The sequence below is a fragment of the Apteryx rowi genome, unplaced genomic scaffold (assembly GCF_003343035.1).
Source record: "Apteryx rowi isolate R43461 unplaced genomic scaffold, aptRow1 scaffold_194, whole genome shotgun sequence".
NCBI lineage: Eukaryota > Metazoa > Chordata > Aves > Apterygiformes > Apterygidae > Apteryx > Apteryx rowi.
The window spans coordinates 714,135-740,500 of NW_020448241.1; the positions used below are offsets into that span (position 1 = coordinate 714,135).

Here is a 26,366-nt window from a genome sequence, read left to right on the forward strand (position 1 = left end):
TTTTTTTAGTTTGCAGATTCTTAATTTTCTTCTTATGGGAGACACAGACTCCTTGGTACAGTGTATTTGAGCTAACTAGAAGTAAATTAGCTGCTTTTAGCCACCTTTTGTGGCTTTCTCAGAAATAATGCAAGAGTCTGTGGATCAGAATCTGAAGGTGTTAATCAAACATCCTGAGAGAGAAGGAACTCTCTAAAGCAACAACCATGATACCCATATGTGAATTACTCTCAGGTGATGGGAATGAGGCCTGACACTGGGAGGAGGGCTGGAGGGGGGCTGGAGGGGTGTGGGTAGGAAGAACAGATGAACTTGTGATAAGAGCTGACAGAAGCAACCAAAATAATAACACATTACCTTGCTCTTGTTTGATCCTCTCTCTTTCTGCATAGCCAGCAGCAAGCATGTTAATTCTGTTTAGCCATCTGAAATAATATTGAAAAAAAGCAGTGATACTGATCCAGCATGCTAATTTTGGGTGCATTTCTACCAAAAAAAAAAACCATGAAAAAACAGTTATGAGCATCTGAAGGAAATTGAGGACAATGTTAATTTTCATGCAAGACAGCTGTTTTCTTTGATACTTTTATTCAGGGTGTCTCCAAGATCTATAATTTTGCTGTTGAACAAATTGTTTCCACAGCAGAGATCTTGTTTCAAATGGAAAACCACATGTGATGTCAAACATCTGTAAAATAAAGGATTTTGAGATAATCAAAGAGCCATTAAGTCTGCTGCTCACAGATATGGCATCACACCAATACTCCTGCTGTTCTGATTTCTTAAGAATAAACACCACTTTTCAGAGATTTAAGCAATATTTTAAGGCCTGAATTGGCATCTTAACAGAGGAACAGAGCAGAAACCAGCAGTCAAAAGAACAGGTTCACTCCTAAATAGACAGTGAGGTTTAATTATGCCATTATGTGTTTTAGAGCTTACCTATAGTGCCAAGTACAAAGAAAAGGGGGCATATCAGAATTCACTTTTGTGTTTGTGTCAGACAAGCAGAGGAAGAAAAGACAGTTGCTTCAATGCAATTCACATCTAAGGCTTTAACCTCAACTTTACTTGAAAAAATGCTTCCATAAGCTGCACGAATTAAAAATAAACTATTGCTATTCTCTTCTAGCAGTGCTGTCATTGTGAAGCACAGATTCAACCGCCTGTGGCAAGGCCTTGCTTCAACCTGCCCTTCTCCCTCATGGGGCTCTCAGGGTATTCATTATCCAAATGCTTACACGAAATCATTCCCTCCATCAATGAGGCTTTAAACCAACATGACAACCTCCCATTGGTAAACCTGGAATTACTTACTCCAGTCATCCCACAGGATTTGACAGACCTTACCTGCCAAGCTAGTGGCTTGTGATTTTACTGCTAATATACACAGAAGGACAACTGAAGTTAGTTTCACGTTTTCTCGAAGAATGTGAAACTCTTGTTTCAGAAAACTGTGCCTGATGGGTTTCATTTGCATACTGTATGTAAGGAAACAATGTAATATTTGCTCAGCAAGGGAGAGACTGTATCCTTTGTAACCACTCCTGCATGTCAACCCTCAGGACATTTCAGTGCAGGGTATGCAGACATTAGATTGTAATGTATAGTTGCTCTCCCTGAAATAAACTTCCATCACTGCCCTTCCACAAATTGTGACCACATGTATGGTCTGTGAGTAATATTAATGGTCAATAAATCACTGTACATTGGGAAGAATGCTAGAGATCTACTGAAGTGATTACAGGATACTTCATGTTAGCATACAATCAAAATTACTGCCAGAAAAATAGGAGAAAAGAGAAGGCAAAGAGACTTAAAATTTCAGTTGCAATTGTTAGGAACTGCCACACGCATATAAAAATAACTGGCACATCAGAACAGAAATTCAACAAATCGTGCCTCAGACAACGATTCACATCTTCACGGCAGATAAAGTGACCCCCTCCAAAGCTATCTTTTAGGTTTGCATTCCTGAAACATGAAGGCTTCCTCTGGGGAATAAATGTAAACGCATTGAAAGCTCAGTCGTCTTGACAGCTCTGCCAAAGCTTTCACTCCATCCCAAACCAGACAGGCCGAAAGGCAGGAGCCATGCGCAAAGAACAGCAGCRTCTCACCGTGGGGGGCCGAGCAACAGCCCCAACACTCGTCCTTGTGCAAAGGGTAAAGCAGCACAAAAAAAAACACAACAGTGCCTGCTCTGTCCAATGGCGTGGCAGACAACAGAGGTGGAACCTTGCTTGCCTCTTGCCTGTTTCAGATCTCACATCCTCAGGTCACAGGCTACTACCACCCAACGCAGCCAACACAAGACAGTCAGCTGCTGAATCACTTTGAATAGACCACAAAACATGAGGCGATAGGCCTACAAAGGTGCTTCTGTTGGAAAATTTCATTCCATCCTAAATATAAGAGAGACTATTTTGTGTGCGTAACAGTGAGTGAGGTAACCTATTAAATTAGCAAATAGTTAACTGACAAACAGTCAACCGATACTGGTTATATCTATAGCAGACAATTGTTTCCAGAAAGAAGTTATTTCCTGAGATGTATAGTCTAATGATAACTCAGGAAATGTATAGCAATCTAAGAGAGATACAGTGTACTGACTTCACGTTTAATGATTTTCTGCAGTTCATGATTTGTGTCATGGTTTGAAATACCACCTGAAATGCCTGTGAGATGAAAGACAAGGTACTGGTGTGGTTGTAAACAGTTAAGGACCATGGCTTTTGAGTGGTTTGTAAGTTCAGAAACTAAAAGAATGGTACTGACTCCTTATGTGTATTTGCTGATATGTGGCCACAGTGCAAAGCTTCTTCAAGTATGGTTAGAACAGACATGGGTAGAGGGTTAGATTATTTTAATAAAGCACAGCTAGAGTTATGGTTCATTCAAATTAGAATCATATGAGAGATCCATCATAGTGGGTTTCTATCACAGGGAAATGTAAAGACCTGTTGAAGAACGGAAGAGGCATAGAAGATTCCTTCTTTACAAAATACTTAGGACAAGAGTTCCAAGTGTGCAGTTATACAAAAGTTCCCTACTACAAATACTAAAAGATATAATAAAATCCTACTTGAAAGTAATCTGCAAACTCCTAGGACATGGGAAGACCTATTCTCACTGATGATGTACTGTGTCTTGGTAACCACTGTAACTTTCAGAGGGCAAGAAGCCAAGAAAAGATTCCTTCCTTACAGTAAATGCAGCTGAATTATAAAATGTATTTGTTAGCTCTGACAATAAATTCAGAAATACTGGTAGCTGCAGCAGTCATCTAGGCTTTTTCTTTTTAAGAATAGCACATATATTCCTTGTCAGGATTTAATTAATACAATTTTATGACTCATATGGATCCATATGAAAAAATACTTTCTAGACCTATAAATTCTGTAAAGAGGAATGCACAGCACTTACTTTCACACAGAATAGTAGGAAGCATTATTCTGTCTTGTCTTACACCCTAGGGAGATGCAATGTTTCTAGTCAAATTGTCCTTGATCATAAGGCTCAAGGATACAGGATGAGCTTGCTATGTGGGAGCATGACTATCTTATAGCATCTACAGGTAATCATCTGCAGTTTAACTAAAACGAAGAAACCTGTAGATGATGTTGGAAATTATTTGGAGGTCATCTTCACTGAAATCTTCCAGACATTCTCATGCACTAATACTATAAGTCGACTTGTCATCTTTGCTTTTGATCGTAGAGCTACATTGAGGAAGAAAGCTTGTACAAATTTCAGTACTCTGCCTACTCACAAAAACAGAGAGGACAAATCAGCTACAGCAGGTTCAAGGAAGTTCTCAGACATAAAGTTACAACATAAAGTTACTGACTGTGTATTCCCCTGCCCAGAAGCTACAATTTTGGCAGCCATGCATGTTATCACTTTAAAAAGGGATTGCTTGAATAAAAAGGAAGAATAAGGGTATGATAAGTATTTAAGCCAGCCAACCCTGAAGAAGCCACGTTTGCCTCTAAATAGAAGATCAGGATCTTTGAGTAAAGAACATATATGTTGAATCCATAAAGCAGCAGACACAATTACCATGGAAAATCAAAATAGAATTACATGTAGTACCATTAAGCAGAAATATAAGATCTGTACTTGACATCAGAAATATTTTCCTGGAATAGAAATAACAGTGAGCTTCCAAGCAATGTTCGTCTATGAATATACACTTATACCAGCAAACCTGTACTTTGTACCAATAAAGGATATTATGTCCTTCTTCTCACCCAAACAAAACATGCTATATGGATAGAAAGAACACTTTTGCTGGTGTAACAATGTAGATGGAATGAATTTCAGATGCCACAGTAATAACTTGCACAGTCATAATTCTCCAGACTCCCTTACCAGCATAATGGTGTGGCAGAGTCACAAAGGTAGCAAGATAATCTGAATAGTGTCAAAGTTACCTAAGACTAAAATATACATTTTATGTGAGTGAAATGAAAAATGAACACAAATGAAAAATTCAGAAAAACATAAATAAAAAATTCACGTGTGCTGCAAACAAATAAATTTTTTTTTCAATAACTAAATCATTATTTTACATAAGGGATGGAGGAAATGAACTATTTCTAACTTTCAGTAAAGCTATATTTTAGCAGTTTTCTACTTTCTTTTCTTCTGCCTCAAGTATAAACAGCACTGAAATGACTGCATGATACATAATTAAAATGTACATCAGAAACATGACAAAAAAGTACAGAAAGTGATCAAATCAGTCTTAATTTAATTTTTGATACATTGACTTAGAATGTTTTGGCCTAGTTTGGCTAGGCTAGAACATGCTTTTAGACAAGAAGTATTTTATTATATTATTATTATATTATTTTACTTCCATGCTCTGCACTTAAAAGATTATTTTTTAGTAATCCACATTTTCTTTACCAAGTTAATTTAAGGTTTGTAAAAGTGAAGTATTTTTTTCATACATTAAACAAAGAGAAAAAAAAAACTTTTTGGTGAGACTCTGACAGCATTGAAGAGTGGTAAGAATTTCAAGTAGTTTCACAGACCTTGATGGATCTATTTCAAATTTACATGTATTTAACTCAGCTCAAAACTAGGTCAAGCTCATTCTTAATGAACTGATAAGCACTTATTCCAAAACATGATAAAAAGATTGCTCATGCCAGGAGGTTAAAAACCTTCTAGTTCCTGAGTTAGTTTTAGGCTATATAATATAGTTTTTAATGTATTGATGTATATTTGCTGCTGCTTTCTGATTACTGAACAGTTATATATCTTTATCCTCAGAAACAAGGCACCTTGTCTTACTGACTAAGGACCTACTGACAGCAATGATTTCCTCAGTTAGGATGTCTACAAACATAATCTGAGAGAGTGAGTCTCAGTTTGCAATCAGATTTCTGTTTGGGTCCTCCGTCATATGACAGAGATTATATATTATTTTGAACTGAATTAATTTTTTTATGTTGTGAAAACAAATGAAATAAAAAGCAAATATGTGAATAGAGATGGTATGCATGTCATTCCCCCAGTCAAATGAATTAAGAGTAAATGTATGTATTTTGTGCTGAAGTTTCAAGCATTTTTCGGTAAAATCTCAGAAGTGGACTAAAATGAGTACAGTTAAGCTCAGTCCCCAAGAACTAAGACTTAACTCCTTGCTGTTTTCCAGTTGCTGAGATTTTTCCCACTCACTCCAATAAAACCAAAATTTCATTTTAACTTGCAGGTTAAATTCATGCCAGTAGAGAAAAGCTGGAAAATTCACTATCTACAATTTCTAGTGCCTTTTTCAAGATTGGCAGAAGAAAGACCAGTGACTGTTATAAAACTTTCTCCAAATTCTCACTCCCTCAAGGGCCAGAAATAGAGAGAAGTATCACTGGAGCAAGTATCACGTGCTTGTAGGGGTATGGGAGTAAGCAGTCAGAGATCTTGCACCTCTGCAGGTGCTGCATATCCAGGAGCAGCTTTACAGAAACCTGGAATTCTAAAATCTTGTTTGCATCTTATTTTGAAAAACTGGTTTTTATTTCTTTTCAGAAAGAAGGAATGTTGTTTCTAAAATCTTCAAATCTTCATTTCAAAGAAGGCAATTTTTGCATAAATGGAATACTTCACATATGCAGACACTCAGAAACAATGCTATTCTGCACTTATTTTCTCAAGCATTAAACTTTTAACTTTTAATTTAGATAAACATGTAACTTATTATTACTATGTTACTGGGTTACTGTGGTCCTTGAACTTTGCTAGTTTTCCTTACCTGTTCATATCATCTAGGTGTTCAGCAGCAAAATAAAAACTTTTGATCTTAGGATGGCAGGCTTTGAATGCACTGTAGAGGAAAAGCATAATTATAAAAACATAATGGCACAGCTTTTTTTTTTTTTAATATAAGATAGTGAAGGGACAAATGAGATGAGTTCAGGTTTCCTGGGTTGTTAAAACCCTCCAAACAGGGTATAAACAAAACTTTTAGGATTGTGGCAGACTTCACTGACTAAAATGCACTACAACTACCCATTTCCAAATAATATTTGATTCATATATGCATAAATAGAGATCATTCAACAATCACTTACACTATACTGTTTTTGGATAAAATTAACCAGTTAAGGAATATTTTATTTATCAAGCAATTTTGCTGATGTATCTAGAGGTGTAAAATTCTTTCTGAACAGAAAATTGACGGAACAATTTATTCAATACAACAGAAAAACTCTCAGTCCTGGTGACTTTTCACCTCCCAACGACCTTGACACTACCTTTACCTCTAATGACTGGGTTTCAAACAGAAAAATGTGATGTGCTGATTGATTTCTGAAGAGCAGTTATAAATCAACAATGTGTTCTTGAGGTCATACCAAGCAATGGGCAATTACATCTCATCTTTCCTTTCCACCAAAGTAATCAACATGACTGGGCAAAGAGAATTACAGCATTTCATACATAATAAGAAATAAATTACTTGAAAGAATTTTTTAACTATGTTGGATAAAGATTTATGGTGAAGTATTTGAAGATCTAGAAAACGAATCTGAAAGAAATTAATAATTTATAGTACAGAAGAATCATTTTTGAGAATAGCCTGAAGGTCTCTCTTAAAATAAGAACAAAAATGCCTAACAATCCCAAAGAAAATAAGAAAAAGCATGATACACATAAAGAGCATCATTGCCATTTTTCTGAGAAACAATGGATTAGATTAATGCAACATACATCTCTAGCTGTCTATATATATGTATACATACACATATGTGTGTGTGTATACATACACATATGTATATACACATACACATATGTATATGTATGTGTACACACATACATATATACACATACATACATATATACACATATGAAAATAGGTTTTCAGAAACCAGATATATGTAATCCAGGAAAGGTACTGCTAGTGAAGATAACATGTAAAATTGAGACCAAAAAGACTCATCTACACATTAGAGTATGACATAATGTTATGCAAGTGAAAACAGATGTACAGTGACATCTCTTCAGTTTAGAAAGACATCATCAAGTTACTAAGACCCAATCTTGACTTCTTAAAATTGTTATAGCATCTGTCGTCTGGATTCTTAGAGTCTTTTTTCTTTATCAGTCACCTGAGCAAGAAATTTTAATAGCCACATTTTATGTTCTACTATCCAGCACACAGCAAATGAAGAAAAAAAATTTAAACAGGGTGCAATTCTGAGAAGTGAGTTGACTTATCAACATTGCTGCCTAACAAAACATAAAAATGAAGTACTTCAGCATTGTAGCACAAGGACACAGGACAGTAAGCCCAAGCTGATATATCCCAATTTTTTTTTAAAATGTGGTCTTCATTTTCTGCCCTTTGAGACCATCATGAAGAGCAGATTTAATCCTGAAGGGATATGCAAACCAAGTGGGACAAGGTCAGTGTCTTCTTTAGGACTGTATGTACTATAAATTAAAAGGAAAAGCCATTTTACTTTTGCAATTGCTTTTCTGTACAATTTTCAGTGATTACACGTTCTTGAAAAACATAAGTCAAAGAACAGTAAAAACTATTAGAAGGCAAGGCAAAAAGTTTTCAACAACAAGACTCTTAAAAATACTTCTGTGAGAGTATGCATCTGTCATATTACTACAAACATGTATCTAAATAAAAAATGGGCTTTTGCAAGGGCATATATTTGGACACCATCATACATACCTAGGTGAGAAGAAAAGTTGTTTTAGAGCTTTTAGGTCATACCCCCAAAATGAGGCAAATCACTGTCAGTCTCTTTTTTAACTCCACCTCAGGACTGACTCCTTGTGCCAGCAAACTTTGAGATGTTGTTAAATAATTTGGAGTTACAGTAAAGATTGATACCTGGCCATGAACTTAGGAACTTTTTTTTTGGACAGTCTCCTTATTTTGTTTCAAACTGTTTATTAAGCTTAAAAGTCTCAAAATATCCCCCTCATGCTGCCCCCTTTCCCCCCCAAAAAGGAAAGAGAAGGAGAAAGCCTAAAACTAGTAAATTAATAAAGGAATAGAAGCAGTCAAGCAGTCTTCTTGCTTTTAATGCATTTTGCTGTTGGTCAAGCTTGATAGTTTCATGATAGTTACAGATTCTTCTTTAGGAAAAATGGCACACAAAACCACACCAGAATTTGGCTGTTCTATATGACCTTGTTCTGTGATGTAACCAATGATCATTGTAACAAACTCCATGATGTCATTGTTGTACTGGAAAACTTTGTCCTTTCTGCTTTTTCTCTTATATCATTGTATTGCATTATTTTGGAGTACACTTACTATTTCTTGCGGCATTCACTGGCTCTGTCGATTTTAAATTCAGGTAGACTGATGAAACCTTCTGCTTTCTCATCCTGCAAAGACAGTTCTAGATATTACTGTTGTTAAGGTGTCAAAAAAACTCACTGAAAAGTTAGCATAAGAAATATATTTTCCCTTGCCTGCTTCTTACATAAGGAATACTAATGTGTGCTCTGCTCTGACAAACCTCCCACAGAAGTCACTGGGACTTTTGCCAAAGTAGAAAGACAGATCCCTTGGTGTAAAACACAATTTTTAAATACCCAGTTTCCTCAAACAATTTCACAGCTGAAACAGCATTTGAAAATATACAAAATGACCAAATGTATTCAGGCAATTAGTCAACATAATTAGTTAATTTTGGAGGAGGATGGACTAATTAGGAAGAAGCAATGCAGAGTATTGTAAGGGATAGGGAAAAAAACAATTTGAATTTGCACTGTTTAACATCTTTATATGATATCACAGCTAAGATGCATAATAGTTGATTCGGTTACTTCTGATACTCTGTGTATGATTCAGTTATTTTCTCTCTCCAGCACTCACAGAGCAGACACCTGACCTTCCTCCCTTCTCCTCTAAAGACTCATACACAGTTTATTTTACCAGACATTGAATCTCTAGACTTAAGCTACTAATGCATCAGTTCTACAGACTCTCTTATTTAACTGTTCATAACCTTGCATTAGAAATTAATACAGCATCATGTGCATGAAGCTGCAGAAAACCCAAACGTATGTTAAGGAATTCCACAGAATTACATCTTTCTTTTTTAGAATCTCCATGGCTATATTTGCTACATATGCAGTCTATTATGGATATTTTGCCACAAAACATCAGAGAAAACTGGAACTGGAGTTGTCTTGTGTGAGGTACAAGGTTGTAATGGGTTTTGCACTAGCAGGTATTTTAAAGTCAAAGGAAGACTGTTTAGAATAATCTTGCTATCAATTTTTTGCCTGGTTGCCTAAAAGCAAAATTTTGGCAAGAGTACTGTTTGCTTGTGTGTCCATCTGTCACTGAGTCCTCCCCCTGCAACAGCTTTTAAATCTGTTGGTGATTGCAACCACCTTTATCAAGGAGGTCTCAAAGATAACCAAGTTCCAGCAAGTCTCATGGAAACCTGGGCGAGGGAAGAGAAGAGGGAGATGCTCAGACCATTGCCCTCTCCAAGAGAAAGTAACGCACAACTCAGGAACTCCACACTCTCCTTGGCCACAGCTGGTGACCAGTCATCATACTCGTAGCTATGAATTACCACCCTGATGAAGACCTCATAGTAGACCTTGGGAAGGGAGGAAGGAGAGTGGGGAGTTGGGGTTATCGATTTGAAATTGGGTTCGAGGCACAAATAGAATGAGTCTGTGGGAAACCAGGACATGGTAAATCTGTTCATGGAACGACTTCCTTTCTATTTATTCAGTGAAAACTTTGGGATTATAATATTTTAAATAAGTGGTGTACAAATGCTCACAGTGATTAAAGTAACAGAAATGGCAATCCAGGACTGAGTATATCCACATGCTGACAATGACTTTCTTTCAGAATATTTAAAAATGAGACTAGTAATATTTAAAACTAAGGTTTCCCACCTCACTGGCAAAAAGCTGTTTTACCAAAGCTAACATAAATAAACCTGCAGTAACGCAAAATATGTTGCACAATCAAAGCTGTACACAGTTCAGTTGGACTGCTCTGGCTCTCTTAAGCTCAGCATATATGAGCACTGAAATCATATCAAAAGCTATGCAGAAAGAATGACAGGAGAACACAACTGAAAAACAAATGCATCTTCTGTAATTACTAGAACTTTTGGTGATTTCACTGGCACAGACAAGCAAGGAACACCAGCCAGCACATTACTAAAGTTTACCCTCCCATGACTAAATTTGAATGACAGGATTAAATAACTACCTTTTCCCTTCCAAGGGCTTGAGCACTGAGAAAATGATAGATTTAGTCTAAACAGGTGAGAGCAGGACACAGAAAATAGTGTTTTTTCTCCTTACAGGTAAAGGTGAATTTGAAGGACCAAATATATTTATGTAATTTAGCCAGGCAGTTAATATTAATTTCAGTAAGATTATTTGGGTGAATAAATCATTCACACATACAAGCACTCAGAGCACTGGCTTCCCACTAACTCATGACAACAGTACTACACAGGGTTTTTGATAAAAAAATGAGCAAGAATGCTTACCTCTTCATTGATATACCAATATAGAGATGTATCTTTCAGAACAAACCAATATTTCTTCCATTTCTGGGAGAAATAACTCTTGGCATCTTTCTTTTTCCAAAGCCAGCCTTCACAGTCCCCTCGGCCAAGATCTTTACATGAGATCCTTCTTTTGCTTTTACCAGGAATAGGAGCTGAAAATGACAAAGAGTTGATGTGAAAGAGTTTGATTTGTCCATTAAATCAACAAGCCAGTTAGCCATGAAGCACTATATATATTTGCTTAAGAATATTAATTAAACATTTTGACCTCAATTTGCCATTATTAAATTATTACAAACCTTTTACTTGGGCCACAAAGGCTATGCAAGGCACCATACGTTTAAAAAAAAGAAACAAAACAAACCATGTTCAGCACCTCACAGAGCTCATATTCTATGGATGAGAGAAAATAAAATAAACAAAAGCAACAAGGAAAGAGAAGAGGTTAGAGAGAAAGGAAAGACAAGATATTTAAAAATAAGAAAAATGGTTATTTATCATTTCAACAAATTAATATTTCATGTCAGATTAAAGCATACAGCATACAAATTCATGTACACTGGGCTGCTAATTTTTTTGTATTTTTGTCAAATACAACTATGTCAGTACTTGACAGATACTCAGAAATATCTCTGTGTAGCTCCTCTTGCAACTAAGCAGTTCTTAAAGCCTTTGTACTTCTAAATCAAAGGAGGACAGTCTACTATGGTATGAATTACCAGACAGCCTAGGTGTGCTAGTAATAAGCAAGGGCCGCAGTAAGGCACTATATGCACATAGCTGAGAAACACATCCCTGCTTCCAAAGAGGCTGCAGTATAAATATAAAAAAATGACAATGGCAGATATATATAGACAAGAGAACATTAGAAAACTATGAGACATCAGTCATGGACTAATAGCTGGTCAACAGAACTATACATTTGGTTGGAGCTAACAAGTTCTAATTCCTAAGATACTGCAATACTGTAAATACTAATGCTTGTAATTTCCTTCCTACCAATAAATTAAAACTAACTTAATTTTTTACCTTTGTTCTTCTTTTTACTTTTCTGCTGTAGAGAAGATTGCTGAAATGTCTACAAGAAAATCAAAAGAAGAGAAGTGAAAATACAGTGTTTATATTCAAGTGCATCCTCATCATAAAAGTAGTGAAACTTTGCAAACACTGAAGTCATCACCAGGTATTACCCCCAGCAAACAGATTCCTAAGCCCCCCAAAAAAGATAATTTTATTTCATCCAATCATAAAGTTCTACAGCAAAATCACAGTGAAACATATTAAAATAGACCACAAATTAGTTTGCTAGTGACAACTGAAGTTTCTCTCCAAAATGGTCACTCTTCTCTTCATCTGTTAATAAGAAATGTCTCATTTTGTTTAGTATGAGAGTGAACTGTACACAGTTCTTGTATTTCCAAGAGATGGTCTAATTAAGCTGAATCCTAATAGATCCTAATAAAAATATGCATATTGTTTTAGTTCACTGCCTAATGAAAGTGTGAAGGCATTTTTATGATGGCATTTAGGATATCAAACATTTTGCTCAGAAATGATTATATGGGTCTAAAATTTTAAACACCAACAATAAAATTCAGGCAGATGGCAACTGGGAAAAATCTCCCAAAATTTTCTTTTTTAACAGGTTTTGACTGAATGTGTTTACCTCCAGTTGATCCAACCCCATGAATCAACTTGTTGCCTTGGAAAAAAGATAGGAGGGAAATTACTCCTTTGCTTAGCATCCTGGCTTAGTAAAAATGGCAATACATATTAATACGCTTCACGGTCATTTCTGTTAAAAAACTTGAACTCAGATAATCATCATCATTCCAATGAATTAAAAAATAATTCTCTAATTAATCACTCCAAACTTTTAACAACACAGTTTCAGTTGCTCTGAATTTTAGCTTTATATATAGATAGACAAAAATATTAGTGGTGAAACTAAGAAAAAAAACACATTAGTGTGTCTGAGTGTTAAAACCTCTTACTTTAGCTTATCCTGAATCAATACAAAAATCAAAGCTTTTGTGCCACGTTAAAAATAAATCTAAGTGAAAGCACTGACAGCCCTGTGAGTCTGAAACCTGCTCATAATTGATAAGGCAAACTCTCACCTCACCTCACAAGGCTCTCTTCGGTGTAAAGATCTGCAGTTTCTTTTTGTTTTCTCCCTCCGCTCCCTGCTCATCTGAACTCACACGCAAGCCATGGTGGCTCAGCTTCCAAGGGATGTCTCAAGTCACAGTTGTGAGTCACAGCTTGCTTTCAAGCAGCAAATGCTAACATCATATTCATGGGGATAAGTTACCAACTATACAACAATAATAAAGAGTATTATCATGAAATTAAGAGTCTCGGTAGAGGTGCTGCTCCCTTGTGGGTTGCATCTGAGGAAAGCTGCTCAACTGTATTGCAACCTCAGATGGTTAAAATGGATCTCCGTCGGAAACAAAAATGGAGCCAGTTTGTTTTGGCTCGCTCCTTCTCTTCCTCTATTAGTGTCAATTCACTGAGTGCAGCTCTTAGCAAGCTGAGACACCACTGCTGTCCCAACTTATGTTGAATTAAATATTTCTACTTGTACAGGACTAAAAGAGGGCTTTTTGGCTCATGGAGAAATAGCAGAGAATGACTGGGCAGAAGGGTGTAAATAACTTTCTTCCTCTCAGAAGCTTTGAAAATCTTAATCTAATTCAAAGTGGTCGAAACTCACCAAAACAGAAAAGGAAAACTTCTGCTTGGTTTTCTTATAAGTGATACTGGAAAGATATGAGAACAATATGAAAATGCTTCTCTTTTAAATGTTTCATCTGTAAATTGAACCTGAAAAAGTGAGCTTGCATCTCTCAACTTCTGAGTCAGTTTTGGGGAAGAAAGCATAATGAAGGGGTATCAGTTTTTAATAGGAAGACAGCATGTAATTTAGATGTCTAGCCATTTTTCCATAAATTAAGTCATATTGCAAAACAGAAGGGTTTTATTAGAATTCACTTATTGTTCTGAATTAGACCTTTAAATAAGATGATATTTAAGGACACAATCTACAGCTGAGTAAAGTTCCTGGGAACCATTCACCTTACTTCAGTGATTTCCACTTACACTTTAGATTTTGTTACATAGATTCTAGGCTTCAGGTTGGTTTGTTCTGTGCAAAAACAACACTGGCTCATTTTTTTTACACAAAAGATATATAAGCTATATGCATTAGTCAGCCCTACTCTGTTTCAAACTTGCATGACATATAACTCCAAAAAACTGCAAGTGAGGATGAAGTCTAAAAATGTTCGTTCTATTGTTTTTTCAGGAAATCATCGAATTCAACAGCCTATGTAATGTGCAGCCCCTCTCTAGTTATCAGATAGTGCATATTCCCATTTTCTCAATGCTGTTTAAAATCACAGCATGATGTAGTTTGGAAGGGATTTCTGGAGGCTGTCTAGTCCTACCTCCTGCTCAGAGCACGGCTTGCTTTGAAGTTGGATCTAACTCCAAAGTTAGATCATGTTCTTCAGGGTAATCTTCAGCCTAGATCTGAATACCTCCATGGAAGAAGTTTCCACAACCTCTTAAGCTACCTGTCCCAATGTCTGGCCAACACAGTGTTTCCCCTTTTACAATTTAAAGCTGTGATGTGGCAAACATGGAAATAACAGAAATGAATTTTTTTTAATACCATGAACCCTAAAAATATGGCTCCACATCAAAACACAGAAATTCATTTGTACTAAAGCAATGGTTTGCTGCAAGATACTGTTTAATCACCTGCCTGTGAGGCTGGATTTCAACATATGTTCACTACATTTTGATTCTGATACATCTTGAGTTTTGAGCAACTGTTTTCACATACATCATTCGTCCCAGTTTCCAAGAATTCATCTCTCCTACTAATCCTGAGAGCAAGCATGAAATTAAATGGAAAACAGCTTCCTATATTAAAGAAAGTTATTAGTAACTCAAAATAATGAAAAAAATGGAAACAAAACTGCCAATGAAATGATGAAAGAGATGAATACCTTAGCCCGAATGGAACTTGTTACTCCTTGAGAAAATTTGCAACTGTTTATTCATATTCTGAATGATACAATATCCAGTTACAAAAACACAATTAGCAAAACTTTCCATTCTCCAAAAGCAGGCCAACATCACTTGATGTTTAATGTATATCAAAATTTCCCTGTATTACCTTGAGGTTCAGTTATTTGAACGCAGTCGTTTTCTCCTGTGATATGTGATGTTTGAGCTTGTCATGTTTAATAATATAACTAAACTACACCATCTGACAGATGCATGTCTAAGCAGAACATCAAAGAAACATTGATATATATGTATATATGTCTACTTTTGCTATCACCAGCCTCCAAAACACATGTATTTGAAGAGCAACAAAATATCATTCAAAACAGGGAGTTTTCTATGTTTAAGGTTTAAAAAAAATTTTTTTTTAAAAGAAACATGCTAGCCTACCTCTAGATGATATTTCAGTCTGACCTGTTCTGAGGACTTGACTGCATCAGTCAATGGAAATTTCACTATGCACTGAACAGCCATAACAGCTGTTCTTCCTGCAACTCTTCATTACCAAATTTGTTATGTGGGTTGCATTTAGTTTTGCACTCTCCAAAATGATTGAAAGGATTTTGAAAGCCCATCAGAAGACTGCACCAGTGGAAACAGTATCCAGCCCTGGGATATGCCTTTCCTTTCTTTTGGGAATATAGCACAATGATGTAGCTACGTAATCAAAAAATTTCCAGGTGGAGGTTTGCACTGACAAGAGAGGCCACCAACAACGTATAACCATATTTGTTCCTTTAGCAAGAAAATAATCATATACAGGTGTTTTATTCAGCAATGTCTGTATGTATGCAATCACATACCAGCATTTTAGTATGTACAACATAAAACTTCCAAGAAATGAGGATATTAGATTTTTCTCTCTTGCTTGAAATTAGGCAGGTTCTTGTGTGCTTTCAGCTTCAGGGATAAAGTGTTCATCCTTGGTTGGTACCAAGCCCCTTGTATATTTAATCAGAAGGCAAACAAGATTAATAGCAAGTCATTAGCATTCAAAAGCCTGAAAATGTGATTATTTATTATGGACTACTTAGTAGTAATTTGATTGCTCTATATTTGGAAAAACTTATTTAAATAAAAGTGTTAATTAATTCATTTGTTTCATGTCAAATAGGAAACTTAATAAACTAATCTTCCAAAACCTATATTACATTGGAGAGAAACTGTTATCAGGATAGATGAATATTTGATAAAACTCTCACTTTGTGATGACAGTTAGAACATTGCTTAGTCAAAAGAAAATCCAGTTGGTGCCTAAAGGAAAAGTGGAAGACAACTAGATTGGTTAATCAAAAGTGTTGATTTGGGGAGGCTGGTTATTTTGTCAGACTTCAAGAGTTTGAGGAGGAAGTCCAAAGAGTTGTAAACTCAAATTATTTCTCTTCCAGCAAAGATCAGCTCTTTGTACTTCAGAGCTAATATAAATTCCATATGTGACCAACATATCATGACATCCATGTCCCAAAATACCTATATTCTAATAACTATGTGGACACATTTACAGTTACAGAATTTGTAGTTCTACCACAAAAAAAACATAACTGAAACTCCCCTGAAGATCTGGATTGGCACTAAATTTGATGGCTGCTAGTATCCTCTTCCAAATGCTAATTTGTCTCTTCACTTTTCTTCAGAGATGCTCCACTCACTCATTTTTGGAAAGCTGGAAGAGGGAAGTAGGTTATGGAAATAATAATCTCCATAACTCTTTTATGTGAATTTGAGCTCATTCAGGCTGGGAAGGAAATTGGCAGGTATTTTTACTGTTTTTTTTTGAAAGCTCAAGTCAAATCCAATTTTTCTCAAGCTGCAAGTTTAGACACTAAGGAACTATTTACAGTCAGACAGTTCCTCTCTGTTGCTGTAAAATAACTTTCTCTAGTTTTCAGGTGAGGAGCTAGCTACATTTCTGATTACTAGAACTTTCTGCTGCTGATAGAAAAGCCTGTATCTAGAAAAAAAAAAGAAAATTGCTGTTGCTTATCTGATCACTCTCTTACACTCGATATTTTGAGCACATTGGCAATGTTCTATTTCCACAGCTTTGATACAGTACACATAAATGTTTCTCCATATGGGGCGGGCTGAGATCTAAAATTTTGGAGATAAAAGGATGAAAAAGGGGAAAAAGTCAAAGCCATTTACACTGCGTTGTCACAATATGCCTCAGTATGAACAATCCATGTTTAAGAGTCAAAGAGAGTATTTTACCAAAAACTTTTTGTTTACCATCCTGTTTAGTCTCCATTATGAGATGAACAGTATTCATTATTTTCATGGATGTTTGTGCAAAATAGAGTTTTCGAGGAATATGTTTCAAAGGTGTGATGAGAATAGACCTCCGGCAGCTCAGAAGGTTTGAAAACTCCTGCCAGTCAGTGGCAGAATTTCATTTGCAATAGATAATTGTTTTGTTTACAGCCAGGCCAAGTATTGATCCAGGTATTATGTTTGGCCCTCACAATAAGCAAAAAGATTACTCTTTATGGTTAGCTAGGTCTTAAGGCTAGCTCATTCCACACAGAGAATCTACAGGCATTTTTTGGAACAAAAGCTGAAGCTGTGTTACAGATTTTTATTAGCATAGGAGAGAAGAGATGAGGCATGAGTTGATGCTCTGACAAAATCAGTTATAAGGACTAAGGGTTAAATGAAGCATCTAAGGGTGAAATTATGCTCAATGGGGAACCTACTAAAAAGAGAGATAAGAAAAGACTATGCTCTAAGTTATGGCCCTATTTAGAAAGGCAAAATCTAATGAAAAGGTTTCACTGGTTTGTTTGAATTGTTTTCTGTGTTGACTGGACTTCAGAGGCCAAAAAGAAAAAAACTCATGCTTGGCAAACCTGCTTTGTCAGGTCACATGGAACATTTTAGGAAATACTACTATTCCTGTAATTGCTAACTCTGTGATTCCAAATCTGACTGTCTTGTGTTTTCTTCTTACATTTTGCTGGTTATTTGTTCATTTATTTATTTATTTTATAAGTATCACTTTTTATTTATATTCTACATTTCCTAATTTATCTGTGGCTACAACCAATTTGGTGCCAAAAAATGGTACCAAATGGCACTAAGTTGTGAATAAAGTAATTTTAATATGCTGCAAGAGCTCTAGTTTACAAAACTCTTCTAAAAGCAGGGCTGCACTCTGGGTAGGTAAAATGCAAATACATTAAATGGGATGGCCCATACGAGAGAACATATAGTACAGAACCACAGCAATGAGTTTATGAAGAGCAATCTAGAAATATTTCCTGAACTCATGTCACAGACTGGTCACAAAACAGTTATCATATCTGAGTAATGCATAACTTAATGGTGAGTTGGAATCAAAAGTGATTTTAGAGGCAAAGGACACCACAGTTGATTAACAATGCCCTGAAACCTTCAGTCATGCCTCCCAGAAAGCAAAATTTACTAAATCAAATCTTGACCTTATGGTGCTTTGGTAACAGATCCTTCTGCATTCTCTTCACAGCTCTCTCCGCTGTTGAACACGCTGTATGATAAAATGCCACACCTGGTTTTAAAAGTACAGCATTCACTAAGGTTCCACCTAAGAAATATAATACTAAAACACAGTATGAATGTTCCATATAAACACACTTCTAAATGTGAGGTTTTGTAGTACAAAATAGTGTCAGCTAGAAGGCAGAATCCCTATACTAAATATTCTGTAGATATCTGTCATTTAAATGACAGTTACTTCAAACAGACACGCATGAATCACTGGTTCTGTCAAATGGGTTGAGAGAGCCACAGACATATTAACATTACTGGAAGAACTGATCCCGGAATTCATGGTTTGGTATTTTACCCTACATATTATATTCCCCCTCCTCCTCCCTCAGTTTTGCTTTTTCAGACCCGCACAAAGGCTAGAACTCCTCTGCAAGGCCGTTCCACACTGAGGACTAGTGAATGCATTTGCAAAAGCTGGCAAGCCACTGGTTTCCTTAGCAGCAGCCATAAAGTCCATTTCAGCTGAGAACATTTTCTACCTCTACCTGACAGTCAATTGTCCTACTCCCATTTCTATTCCTATTCCTACTTCTACTCCTTCTCTCCCTTCCCCAGAGTAGCTTTATGCAAGGCTTCTAGGAAGCACTAGATCTACAGTACACAGCTATGTCGCCTATCATGCATGGGCACAGCTCTAACTGGGTTCCTCTATGTTTGGGAGCTCCGAGCACAACCTCACAACACATGCAATTTGTTAGGCTTACCAGGCATACGCAAAACTTAGGCAAATGAAAAACTTTTTTAAATATTCAGGCCATGCTGAGAAAATAACATCATACAGTGGCCCTACTTCCCCTGCCAGGGAAAGCTTTTCTTTCTTATCCACTAAGTCACGGGACTCTCTAACTGAAATATAGCAGCAGTAAATCTTCTGAATAATACCAAATTTAAACCAGAGTTCTCATATTCCTCCACAGTCTTTTCTACTGACAGAACACGGACTCCAGCACTGTTATAGCTGCCTGAAGCAAATGAGGATAAAAAGTTAAACTAGACAAGTGCTGTTCGTTAGAATAATTTATTCTGAGATCATTCTTCTGCTTTGCATCTACTGTGAAACATGTAATTTTGGTACCTCCCACACTGCTTTTATTGACAGTAAGTAATCTAAGAGAGAAAGGGGGGGGTGGAAAAATATATGTCTTCTCTAATGGCAAAAGTCCAAGATACATCAGTCATTCTATCACAGTATCTGTTTCAACTGCATTAATTTAAGAAGCAAAAAGAAACCTAAACAACTATCAGCAGTCAGAGAATAGTATTTAACCCTTTATTTTGATTTAATTTAGGTATATTCTAGCCCAGAGCAATTCCCAGATTGTTACTCTTATTGAAGAGAACAGACCAGTCACTGGCTCGCAGAATAGTTGAGGTGGGAAGGCACCTCTGGAGATTGTCTAGTCTAACACCCTTGCTCAAAGCAGGGTCAGCTCGGGGTCGTGTCCAGTTGGGTTTTGCATATCTCCAAGAGTGGAGCCTCCACAATCTCTCTGGGCAATCTGTTCCTGTGTTTGACCACCCCCACAGTAATTTTTTTTTTATGTTTAAATGGAATTTCCTATATTTCAGTTTGTGCCCATTGCCTCTTGTCCTCTCACAGGGCACCACTGAGAAGAAACCTGACTGCCTTCCTCACTCCTCCTCCATTAGGTATTTATACACATTGACCAGATCCCCCCGAGCATTCTCTTTTCCAGGGTGAAGAGTCCCAGATCTCTCAGCCCCTCCTCATATGAGAGATGCTCCAGGCCCTTAGTCATCTTTGTGGCCATTTGCTGGACTTGCTTCAGTATGTCCATGTCTCTCTTGGCCTGGGGAGCCCAGACCTAGACACAGCATGCTAGGTGTGGGCTCACCATTGCTGAGTAGAGGGGAAGGATCCCCTGCCTTGACCTGCTGGCAACGCTCTGCTTAATGCAGCCCAGGATGCTGTTAATATTCTTTTCTGTGAGGGAGCATTGTTGGCTTATGTTCCTCTTGACCACCAGGACCCTCAAAGATCTTTTCTGAAAAGCCACCTTCCAGCCAATTGTCTTCCAGCATATACTGGTGCCTGGAGTTGTTCCTCCCCAGATGCAGGACTTGGCATTTCCCTTTGCTGAATTTCTTGAGGTTCCTCTTGTTTCATTTCTCCAGCCTGTCAAGGTCCCTCTGAATGGCAACACAACCCTCTGGTGTTTCAACTACTCCTCCCAGTTTTGTGTTGTCTGCAAACTTGTTGAGGGTCACTCTGCCCCATCAGCCAGGTCATTACTGAAGATGTTAAACAGTATTGGCTCCATTAATGACCCCTGGGGGACACCACTAGTGACTGGCCTCCAGCTGGACTTCATACTGCTGATCACAATGCCTTGAACCTGGCCAATCAGCCAGTTTTCAGTCTATCTCACTGTCCACTTATCTAGCCTGTAGTTCATCAGTTTGTCTATGAGGATATTATGGGAAACAGTGCTGAAAGCCCTACTAAAGTCAAGATAAATAACAACCCTTGCTCTCTCATCTACCAAGCCATTCATCTCCATGTAGAAGGCTAGTTAAGCATGATTTCCCCTTCATAAATCCATGCTGCCTGCTTCCAATCACCTTGTCCTTCATATGTTTGGAAATAGCTTCCAGGAGGATTGAACTTGGAGGAGGTGCTCTTTGAAAATCAACCAGCTCTCCTGGACCTCTCTTCTCTCCAGATCGTATACCATGAGATTCTTCCAAGCAGGTCCCCAAACAGGCCAAAGGATACTCTCCTCCAGTTCAGGGTCATGATCCTGCTTTTTGCTTTGCTCCCTCCTCTCAGGATCCTGAATTCCATCATTTCATGTTCACTGCAGCCAAGGCTGCCCCCGACCTTCACATCCCCAAGCAGTCCTTCCTTGTTTGTAAGTAGGAGGTCCAGCAGAGGTTTCCCCTCATCAGCTTCTTGATCACTTGTATCACGAAGTTGTCATCAATGCACTCCAGAAACCTCATGGATTGCTTATGCCCTGCTGGGTTGCCCTTCTAGCAGATATCAGTCAGTCAAACAAACCTCTTTCAAAAGATGCAGTTTCCTTCAGGAAAAATCTAGTTTTGCTTAGAATATTTCTATTTTATTCACAGTAAAGGTAGGTTTCCCTCTGTAGTTATCTGACTAATAAAACAATAAAACTCTCTAAGCAGATCTAAAAGAAACTTATTTTCAAAGTGACCTGTGTTAAATTATACAGGTGGTCTGTGGTACAACATGGAACTGATCCTGGAACTACCAGAAAGAAAACTTAGATCAGTCTAAAACACCAGAACCATCAGCCTCAGGGCATTCAAAAAATCTTGCATCAGGCCCATGATCTCCCTACATGAAAAATCATTAGATCAGAATAAAGCTGGCTGAGAAACCAAGAGATTTAAATAAGTGAAAAAATACCTATGGCTATGTTACTTTTGTTTTATGTGCCTTTTGGTTTTGGATCCTTGAGGATTTACCTTTGAAATCCTCTTCCCTCAACTCTAAGAATGGCAAACTTTTTGTTAACAACAGCAACAAAGTTAGATGACAATTGTTTGATGCCCAGAACCGGGCTGCTAAAGAAAACAGAACTTAAATATCATGATGAGAAGAGTCTGCACCTCTTGTTCTTTCCTTTCCTTTACTTGGACAAATGCTGAGCAATATACCCCCACCCTATAGGTATGGGCATTATCAAGATTCAGACACTATAACTCAAGGATTAATGTGGACTAGAGCCATGCCAAGAAAAGGGGCTCCCTGCCCACTACAATGCCTAGGTGCTTGTCATGAAAAGAGTACATACACAGCTCCTTCTGTAGCAGCAGCTAGTGACACTTCTGAACACGTCCCCTCAGCATGATCCCTCTTTGCTCAGCCTGTGTGACAGAGAAAGGTGCAGGGGGTGTACATGCTGTGTAATGAATGAGGGCAGAACTGAAGAAAAAAGATTTTTGCTTTAAGGATGTAAATATCAGGAAGATATACTCTTGCAAACTATTCTGTGTTAGCATTTGGATATAATATTCTTTCATGAAAGGAAACAGAAAACTTCTTCTCACTTTCAAAAATATTAAGTTTCCAGTGAAAAACTCAATAGAACAGAAAATTGTACTTTTAAATAGTGATCCTTTCTGAGGAAGACAAATGTTTTTCTGGAGCTACAGAGTTTACAAAGGCTTTAGTGAAACAGGAAATTAGCACACAGTTGTGTGCGAAAGAAGCAGTCATAGCAAAGAAGAGGCATAAGACAAATCACAGCCACCACAATGCTCTTCTTGTTCAACTTCAGAAGACAAAACATTTGAAAACAAATTTTCTGTTTTCTAAGCAGTGAAATATCTGTACGATTCATCACGAGAAAACATTATCTATTGCTTATGTTACTGTTAAGGATATGTTATCATCATCATTTCCAAGGCTTGGAGATTTTGCTGCATCTGTATCCTTCAGAACTAAAATGGCATTTCCAGAAAGAAGTGTTTTGTGACTCTTTATTGTTGCACCATGCTACCAGGAATAGCTTGCAGTAACAGCTGGAGTAACAGTTGCACACATCAGTGCTGAACTCAGGTAGCTCTTGACTAAAGGAAATAACAGGATCTTAAACACAGAGGAAATTTCCATGGAGAAAGAAGGAAAGAGCAATTGTATCTCAGGCATTACACATTCTATTAAAATCCATACCAAACAACTTCCATTGGTCCTATGAATTAAGGTAGAAAAAGACCAGCTCATTCCAGGATAAAAGTCACATTACTTGCTCAAATGTAGTGAAATTTCCTCTAAGCATAAGATGAAATAGCACTTCTCAGAAAGTGGGGAAACATTTTAATTCTGTGCTGGCTGTGGTGACCTAATGGGTACCAAACCAGCTTATAAAATCAGTTTTATACTTCATTCTAAAGTCTCCATCTTCTAGTGTTAGAAATATTATCTGCTAGGGTTAATCTGAGAGCAAAGGTATATATTTGGAAAGTGGGCAAAAGACAGTTATCATCGCTATGTGAAAATATGAGTTTTTTTCCCCCCCAGTACAGTAGCAGAGATGGATTGGCTAACTCACAGATCAGGTGCTAAGCAACAGGCACTTCTTTCTAGTAAAACAGAAACACCTAATAAAACAGCTTCTGTTCAGGAGCCACACTGCTGCAAAGAGTCCATTTTCCTCCCAGGTGTTACAGTACAGTCTCCCACATTATGTGACAAGACGAGGCTCTTACAGGCCATGGACAAGTGAGTGGGGCAGAGGAAGGGATCAGAGACCCCTGCTGAGTCAAAACCACTACTTTGAAAAAAGCTCTTGTTCAGAAATAGTTGTGCTGCTTGTCAAAGCATTTTGATCAAACTGTACTCTGAAATGGGCATCTGCTCCCAATTAATTACCCATATTTTCACCATTCAAGGCGGGATTTTTTTGTATACTGTCAAATTTCACAAAGCAGGTCAGTCAATGATGTCCTTGATTCACTGCTTTCATAATCCTGATATTTTCCTTTTCCTTGTGCAAAAAGAGCACAAGCAGAAGCCAGCTGGGAAGTCAGGGTCTAGATCTAACTTCTTATAGATATGACATTCCCCACCATATTGCAGTGATAAATCAAGCTGAATCCCCTCTGTGCAATGCCTAACATACACTTCTGTGATACAATATGCCATGCTTAATCTCTTCCTTACCAAAAGGGAGTAACTGAGGGACTATATCATTTGTTCTACATCAAAAAAAAAATCTCTAAACTGTGCTATTGTGATTGCTCTAACCACAGGTAATATAGCTTGCTGGCACACAAACAATGTTAATACCTACAAAAGTAGAAGCATTCTATCAGGTAATAACAGCAGGATACAACCAGGAATGATTAATTGGAATAGGTAACATAAAAAATACAGAATAGGCGTGTGAAAGGAAATTAGGAAATGTTCTGAGCCAGGAGATTTATTAGTCTATAGATCTACATCTCTTGACAATGTAAAATTACACTTTCAGAGCATTAGATCATATACTGTAGTGGATAAATCTATACTGGCAGAGTTGGACTAGATGACCTTTACAGTAACTCTCATTTTTGAAGAATTCCGTAGCTTCGTCATGGCAAGAAATTACTAACAGGCCATTTTCCCCCTCATGGTCAGATGGGAAAGAAGGTAGCAAAGAAAGTTTAAAATAAAAGTTTTCCAAAAAAGTGCCCAATTGTGCTTCAGGATGATCCATAAACCAAGTCTCACCCCATCTCTACAGCATTTTGCTTTGTTGCAATAGTTACTCTGGATTTTAATAAAAATTACAGAGTATATAGAAATAGAAGTAAAATTTCTCACATCCAATGCCTTCAAATTTCCTTTTGCCAACCACTTCCCCAATCAGAGAAAGCTCATTGTATGAACTGCTTTTTTCAAAGAGAAGCAATGCCGATGTGAAAATATTCTCCCGTCTGTGATGCGAATGATATTCATTTTGGACAGTGCAGGTATAATTCCCGATAAGTAAAAGAACTTAGCACTCTCTCCTGAGGAGAGAAAATATTACTATTTCACAAAACGTATGCTTAACCAGAACTCAAATATAAAAGCTGCATATGTACATCCACTTTCTTAAGACTTGAGTTCAAAAGTCTGAAAGTCTACAACAGGCAGAACAAATCTGATATTATGGAGGCAATTTCACAAGATGATTTTAGCTAAACAGCAATGATATAACAGAAACAATGCCTTAAATCTAGGCAATTTACTATTCTTTTAGTCATTGATGAAATTGCTGTTTTCTTGCCCAGCTTCAGCTTTTCCCCATGAGGACAGTTGGGCAGCACGGTAGGTTGCCCTGTAAGGTTGTGCCATCTCCATCCTTGGAGGTTTTCAAGAGCCGGCAGGATGCAGCCCTGAGCAACCTGGTCTGACCTCAAAGCTGGTCCTGCTTGGAGCAGGGGATGGAGGCCCTCCCAGGCTGAATTAACCTTTGATATTACTTTATACAGTTTTCTGAGACATTTGCGTTTTTTTCTTTAGCAAACTCATGAGGAGTGATGACTTTCTCTTGCTGGTAGTCTGATTATACTTTTGTTCTCTTTCCTCTCCTCTGTCCAACATTTTCTCTTTGAATTATGCCAGCCAGCCAGCCATTCACTCAGTTTACCACCTTCTGCTGGTCCCATCATCAGCAACAGCAATTCATGCCATGTTTGAAGATGGAGTTTAACACATTTATGAATAGGATTAAGTGAACGTGATTAATTGCAATAGCAGTGGACTAGACTCGGGAGGTTTCTGTGTTACTGTGTTGATTATGCTAGTCTAAAAATAATACAATTGCTATCTTCCATTAGCAAAGAATTCATATGCTGTTTCTCTCTTGCTTTTTGTTTCAAAAATGTAAAAGAAGATTTAATCGGGAACAGATTTTTGTCAAACCCAGCTGCAATACCTAGATCTACCTTTTATCACAAGAATCTTATGGCTAGCACTTTCAACTGTCTCAAGTGCCTGATGGAGTAAAGCATATTTTGCTTATTGCCCTTGCTTAACTATTTCAACATTTTGTTTGTTTTATATGGCACACATTTCGCTCATGGTCTAGATGAAGTCTCTATATTGATTTTAACAGCTTAATATTCACAGTCTAGGCTATTTGTATGACTGTATTGTGCACTTTTATTACTTGCTTTGTACTTGTTAGCTTAATAAAGTGCTGCATTTTAAGGAAAGAATGCATACAGTGTCATTTAGATTTTTTCTTTTTGGAGTACAGAAGCTGGCCAAGT

General features: G+C 37.3%; 1 protein-coding gene across 4 annotated transcripts in view; it reads right to left on the minus strand.

Moving 5' to 3' along the window:
* Nucleotides 1–26,366, minus strand: part of CNKSR2 (connector enhancer of kinase suppressor of Ras 2) — a 217,540-nt gene that overhangs the window by 46,660 nt on the left and 144,514 nt on the right. For all 4 annotated transcript variants that reach the window (XM_026062859.1, XM_026062858.1, XM_026062857.1 and 1 more), the window contains 5 exons: nucleotides 12,057–12,105; nucleotides 11,007–11,179; nucleotides 8,786–8,859; nucleotides 6,263–6,334; nucleotides 358–425 (listed from right to left, as the gene is read on the minus strand). In XM_026062859.1, coding sequence (XP_025918644.1) covers nucleotides 358–425; nucleotides 6,263–6,334; nucleotides 8,786–8,859; nucleotides 11,007–11,179; nucleotides 12,057–12,105 — 436 coding nt within the window. The remainder of the gene's footprint in view (nucleotides 1–357; nucleotides 426–6,262; nucleotides 6,335–8,785; nucleotides 8,860–11,006; nucleotides 11,180–12,056; nucleotides 12,106–26,366) is intronic.